The sequence below is a fragment of the Gavialis gangeticus genome, unplaced genomic scaffold (assembly GCF_001723915.1).
Source record: "Gavialis gangeticus isolate Ggan-Ray unplaced genomic scaffold, GavGan_comp1, whole genome shotgun sequence".
Taxonomy (NCBI): Eukaryota; Metazoa; Chordata; order Crocodylia; family Gavialidae; genus Gavialis; species Gavialis gangeticus.
In genome coordinates, this window is record NW_017728992.1 from 209,015,398 (window position 1) to 209,021,711 (window position 6,314).

Here is a 6,314-nt window from a genome sequence, read left to right on the forward strand (position 1 = left end):
GGAGTTCCCCAGCCTGTAGGTGTGGTGCTGGTTCTTCCTCCCCAGGTGCAGCACCTTGCACTTGTCTGTGTTGAATCCCATTCTGTTCTCATCCACCCACCCCTGTAACCTGTCTAGATCTAGTTGTAGCCTGTCCCTCTCCTCTAGCGCACTCACTTCCCCCCACACCTTAGTGTCATCAGCAAATCTGAACAGGGTACTTTTCACCCCCTCGTCCAAATCACTGATGAAGATGTTGAACAGCACGGGCTCAAGGACTGAGCCCTGGGGGACCCCACTGCCCACGTCCCTCCAAGTCGAAAATGTTTTGGAGTGCATTGTGGGCTGGAGTAGGTAGACACCAGAGGCTGCAGCAGGCAAGAGAACCACAGCCTGCTAGAAGCAGAAAGCAAAGTTGCAGGACAGGGAGCCAGTGCCTGATGCAAAGGGGAAGTGGTGCTGGAAGCAATTAGCACACTGGAGGGGGCCCATCTGCCACACACAAACTAGAGCACAGAAGGTGGGGGTCATTTTTAGAGCTGGTGAGCAGCTTGGAGACCCCCAAGGGGAGACGGTCAGATCTTTGGGGCAGGGATAGTCTCAACATTGGACATGACCCGATGAAGCCAATTGCGAGGAGATGCAGGCTACGCGATGCCAGTGGGGGCCTAGGCATGCTGGAGGGGGGGGATGTAGAAAGATTTTTGTGCCCCATTTCCCTAGGCATATGGGTGGACCATTGTCATCTCTCATTCAGTTCATCTCCTGCCACCTACCTTCTTTCTTAAAAATTCCTGTTCAAGTGAAGTTCCTTTCCGAGTGCTTTTCTGCTATTTATTGGGGGCCTCGAAATCTTTGGGCATGTGGATCCTTTGCAGCCATGTTGTGCTGGACACCTGCTATAAAGCAAGCTGCAGAAAGGACTGACTGATTGTCTTGTTCAGGCTCAATTGATTTTTGTTTTTTCCTACCAGTCCTAACAGTCTGGCGGTGGCTGCTCCCAGGCCTGGTGAGAATAAAACCATAAGCAGAATGAAAGGGACTTGTTCTTTCCCTTCAAGAGTTTCATAGTTTCAGAGTTGGGGAAAGCAAAAAAAAAATCCCTTGTCGTGCCATGAGGATGGCTTATGCCCTGTTTTCTTCCACTCCCGCCTCAAGCTGGGGCTGGAGGTTCGACAAACCGGGCGACTGTGTAGTCCACGGGGTTTGTTAAAGCACAGAAATGGCTTAAAACAGGCTCTTCTCTGCTTGCACCCCTGGGAGGAAGATCTCTTTGCTTTGTGCATGGGCAGCAAATGTGTGTCGCTCCCACGATGAGCACCGGGGAGTTTCTTTTTGGATGGCCACAAACAAAAGTGCTGTGACTGAAGGGAAGAAGTGAAATGTATCCACCTGGCCGGGGTGTTGCTGCTGCAGCTGCTAATTTAATTTCTCTTTCGCTGCCCCCCCTCCATCTCCTCTTTAAACCTGGCTGCCGTCTCCGGGTGGATGGGTGATAGCCAAGCCTGGGGCAGCGCAGTCAGGTCTCGGGAGCTGCTTGTGTGGGCTGTGAGCTGAGTGACCACATGCATTACTGGAGGTGACCAAGAGGAGGGTGGGCAGGCACTGGTTGGGGAGGATCTAGGTGCAGCGATGCCTGTGCTCTGCTATGGGCATATCCCAGGCTTCTGGGCTGTGCTGGTCGGCTTCCCTCCCTTCCTGCTACATGTCTGGTGGGATTGAAGGGTCCTTCAGAGCTGGGGATTGGGGACTGGGTTGGTTTGGCTAGGGCTGATTTTGCCTCAGGCAAGGGGTTAGGCTAGACAGCCAGTCCCAGGGCTCCTGGCCTTTGCTGCCTGGCCCTCGGCTTGTGGCTCACTGTCACATTATTGGGTCTGCTTGGGTCCTCTCTCAACCTTCTTCCCCACCCCCCCCAAAAAACCACCTTTTTCTGCACTCTGAGAATCACAGAATATTAAGGTTGGCAGGGACCTCAGGAGGTCACATCTAGTCCAACAATGACCTCAAAACAGGACCAGCCCCAACTACATCATCCCAGCCAAGGCTTTGTCTAGTCAGGGCTTAAAAACCTCCAAGGATGGAGACTCCCCCACCTCTCTGGGTAATCCATCCCAGTGCTTTACTACTCTCCTCATGAGAAAGTTTTTCCTCATATCTAACCTAAACCTCCCTTGCTGCAGCTTGAGCCCATTGCTCCTTGTCCTGCCATCTGCCCCCACCGAGACCAGTCCAGCTCCATCCTCTTTGCAGCCCCCCTGCAGGGAGGTGAAGGCTGCTATTCAATCCTCCTCAGTCTTCCCTTCTGCAGACTCAATCAACCCAGGTCCCTCAGCTGCTCCTCACAAATCACTTGCGCCCCCCGGCTCCAGCAGGAAATGTCTATAGGCCTGGAGATGGTGCTGATATCTTTAACTGGGAAAATCTGGTAGAAGGAATTCCAGCTCCTGCCTGGCCGGAGAGGAGACAGCCTGGGGGGAGAACACACATCACCCTTTCCCATCACTTTTACTCGGGGGGATCCGCTCTCCTCAGCAGTGCCTGCCACCAGTATCTCTCCTGGTCTGCCCAGGTGCCACCTGGAGCAACACCCACCTGCTAGAGGCCCACAGGTACAGGGTGGGGAAGGGTCTGAGCAGATGGAGCACAGCTGACAGCCTTGGTGGTTGGTCCTAGCTGCATTTCCCCTGCTGCCAAAGCCTCCCGGTGCCCCACTTGGCCCGATGCAGCTCTACGAGTCAGACAGGTCTCAGTTAGCCGGAGCTGAGCCATACTGAGCTTGGGGACAGGCACTGAGCCTTGCCCAGGACACAGGAGCTGCTGTGCACCGAGGGGCTTCCCCTTTGCTAGGACTGGTTGCCATTCCCCTCCTTGCTCCAACCAAAACCCAGCAGGGCTGTGGGAGGCCTCGGGTATGTGGCTAGGGGTCCAGCTGTGAGCCAGAGCGCACATCCAACCTCCTCCCCAGAGCATCTTGGGCACAATATGTGGCACTGCCCTTTGGGACACATGCAGACAGCGCTGAGCCAAGCAGGAGCCACAAATCCTGACAGCAACACATGCACCAATGACTTGAAGTTGTGTCAAAGCAGGTTTAGGTTGGATGTCAGGAAAAACCTCCATGGTTCAGGGCAGGGAGGCAGTGGGAGAGATGCCCAGGGAAGTGGGAGACACTCCATCACTGGAGGTGGTCAAGGAGAGGTTGGGCAGCTACTGGGCTGCGCCGATGCTCCTGCTGGAACCAACACAGCAGGGTCCTGCCCCTCCACTCGGGCTCAAACCGACGCTGCACTGGGGGCAGGAAGGGTGTCCTACCTGGTGCTGTCAGGGATGACAGCAGTTTTACAAAGTTTAGACGATGGATGCGTCTGGGCTGGTTTGGACAGGGCTGATCCTGCCTCAGAAAGGAGTTGAACTGGATGTGACCTCTGCCGGTCTCTTCCAGCCTCACTTCTCTATGATCGCAGGACACAGGAGACCCCGAGGAGCCAGGGGAACAGCGCAGCAGCTGCCTGCACCATTTATTGGAGCCATGGCCCACTGAGAACACAACCAGCAGGCATGGAGCAGGCCCAGGCCCCAACCCTCCCATGGAAAGCCACCTCCCTGGGCAGTCCACGAAGGAGCAGGACTAGGACGGCAACGCCTGCCGCGGCCTGGCATGCTCCAGGCAGCCTCCGTGGTGCCGCGCTGCAGGCCCTAGTTCTTGCCCAGCTCACGGGCCCGAATGGTGCCAGCCTCCACGGCGTTCATGACAGCAGCCCGCAGCCCGCCCTTCTCCAGCTCGTGCAGGGCGTGGATGGTGGTGCCGCCGGGCGTGCACACGTCCGCCCGCAGTTTGGCCGGGTGCTCCCCCGTCTCCAGCATCATCTTGGCTGCTCCCTGCAGGCAGAGGCAAGGTGTGGGGGGGTGCATCTCACAGCACCCCTGCTCCTGCTGGAGCCCGTGCTACGGCCACACGCTCCCTCCTCTCGCACTTCCGTGCCATCCACCCAGCTCGAGGAGCCTGCTGCATGCACTAGGTGGGCGCCTGACCCCTGCTCACGATGCCTCCAAGAGCCAGGCCAGGTGAGGATCAGACCAGGCTGGGACTGGTGACCCGGTGCTGTGCCTGGCACTAAGCCGCACTCCAGCTCCTCTGCTTGCACGGCTTTAACCTTTCCAACAATGTCAGTGCCCAGCATGATAGAGATGCTTCCTCAGCCATTACAAGGCCTCTGCCTGGCTTCCCCCAGCTCAGCCCTCAATGCATCATGCTGACTCCAGCAGCTAGAGCCAAGTGGTCTCCAGTTGCTTGGATCCTAAGGGGACGGCAGCCCAGCTGGGAGTGCCACAGCCCCTCGGAGGAGTCCCCAGGTGGGGAGAGGGAGCCACAGGGAAGCAAGAGGTAGGGACACAGCCAAGGACTTCCCCCCCACCAGAACCAGCCCTGCAGCAGAGGGAGGCTTGGGGCTGGAGGAGCTGGGGACAGAGCGCCCTGGGAAGGGCAGGACAGGGTGTACACTCACCAGCAGGGTCTGGGCAGCGATCCGGCTGGCCAGGGGCCCGGACATGCCCATCTTCACCGCTCCCTCTGCCAGAGCTTCAGCAAACATGTAGACCTGGTGTAGGGGAGAACAGCCCACCATTAGCCCATGGCCGTGAACCTGATGCTTCTGGAGGACGGAGCCTGGCAGAGCCAAGTATCCCGCCCTGCGCTGGCGGCCCCGATCCTGCCAGATCACAGCTTGATCCTGTCGTGATCCTTCGTGGGCTGTGCCCAAGATGCAAAGCGCCTGGTGGAGGTCAGGGCCAGAGCGCTCAGCACCCTCGCTACAGCCAGGCAAGGCAAGAAGTCACGGGGGGCCTTCAGGGGGAATCTCTCCAACCTGCCCCAGTTTAAGGGCCCAGATGGACGAGATGGTTACACCAGCGTAATCTGCCTCAGCTTGGGTGTGACGCAGAGGAGGCCACAAGGCCTGCCGGCTGGGCTAAGTGCCAGGGCCCACGTCAGATACAGTTACCCCAAGAGAGCAAGGGGCATGGCGACATGGGTGCAGGCTGTCCTGGGATAGGTGGCGTCTGTCCAGCTTACTCCGGGGCAACCATTTGCTCCTTTCGCCAATGCTGCTGCTGCTACGCAGCAGTGAGACACGGTCACAGCAGCCAGCTGTATGTAGTTATCTCCCGATAAGGGCACATGTCTGCTCCGATTCACACCACAGCAGGAAACCGATGCAAGTGACACCTAGGCCCCAACCCACCCTGGGGGGTGCTCCCCAGAGCACAGCACGGCTGGGACCCATGCAAGGGTAAGGGTCCTAGGGGGTGACCCTTCCAGCCTCCCCAGATGCCCAGACTGAAGCCGCAGAGCAACACTCGGGAGGTCTTGCAAGAGCCCGCAGTCGGGCCACTGCCGGGGCCACCCCAGCAGGGACGCCCAGGCCCACGGGGTCCGCCGCTGGCACTCACATAGGCCACCCCGCTGCCGCTGAGCCCGGTGTGGATGTCGATGTAGGACTCGGGGACCTCCTCGCACAGCCCGCAGGCCGCCAGCAGGCCCTGCAGCACGGCAGCTTCGCGCTCCCCCGCGCAGCGCCCCCGCGCGAACACCACCGCCCCCGCCTGCACCACGCATGGCAGGTTGGGCATGAACCGCAGCACCTTGGTCCCGGGGGGCAGCATCTGCAGGAAGAGACAGAGGTGGGGCCGAGCCAGGGCAGCGGGGTCACCCCCAGGACCCTTCTCCCGGTGCCGGCAGGGGCTCAGCGCAACTCACCTGCTCCAGGGTCTGCAGCGTGACCCCCGCCACCAGCGACACGAGGACGTGGTTCGGGGTCACGAGGGGGGCGATCTCCTGCAGGACGCCGGGCAGGACGTGGGGCTTGGTGGCCAGGAAGACCAGGATGCAGCTCTGCACGACCTCGCCATTGCTGTGCGTGGTCCTGCAGCCCAGCTCCTGCGCGGGGGCGAGGACGCGGCAGCGTCAGGGGCCCAGGCGGGCATCCCCAGGCCCAGCACCTCCCCTCCTGCCAGCCCCCCCGGTCCTCACACCTGGGCCCTGACTGAGATGCGGAGGGACAGTCTGCACAGGGGTGCGAGTTGCTGCAGAAGATGCAGGCTGCCCCCCCCACACCGCCCCCCCCCACAGACAAACCCGAGTCCGACCTCGGAGCTGCACGACACAGCCCCGGGCATTGCCCCCCAACCCCAGGGTATAGGGGGGCCACGGCCGACAACGTCCTGCTGCTGCCGGGGGGGTCACGGGTGCTGCAGAGGCCGTGCCCCCGCTGCAGAGCAAAGCAAACCCCCCAGTGCAAACCAGTCTGAGCAGGGGGAAATCCCGTCCTGCCCCCAGG

General features: G+C 60.1%; 1 protein-coding gene across 1 annotated transcript in view; it reads right to left on the minus strand.

The window, feature by feature from the left end:
• Nucleotides 1–3,048: 3,048 nt before the first annotated feature.
• Nucleotides 3,049–6,314, minus strand: part of PYCRL (pyrroline-5-carboxylate reductase-like) — a 4,184-nt gene continuing 918 nt past the window's right edge. The window contains exons 3-6 of the mRNA XM_019519726.1: nt 5,735–5,914; nt 5,428–5,640; nt 4,485–4,577; nt 3,049–3,858 (exon numbers count right to left, since the gene is read on the minus strand). Of these exons, the coding sequence (XP_019375271.1) occupies nt 3,676–3,858; nt 4,485–4,577; nt 5,428–5,640; nt 5,735–5,914 (669 nt within the window). The 3' untranslated portion in view covers nt 3,049–3,675. The remainder of the gene's footprint in view (nt 3,859–4,484; nt 4,578–5,427; nt 5,641–5,734; nt 5,915–6,314) is intronic.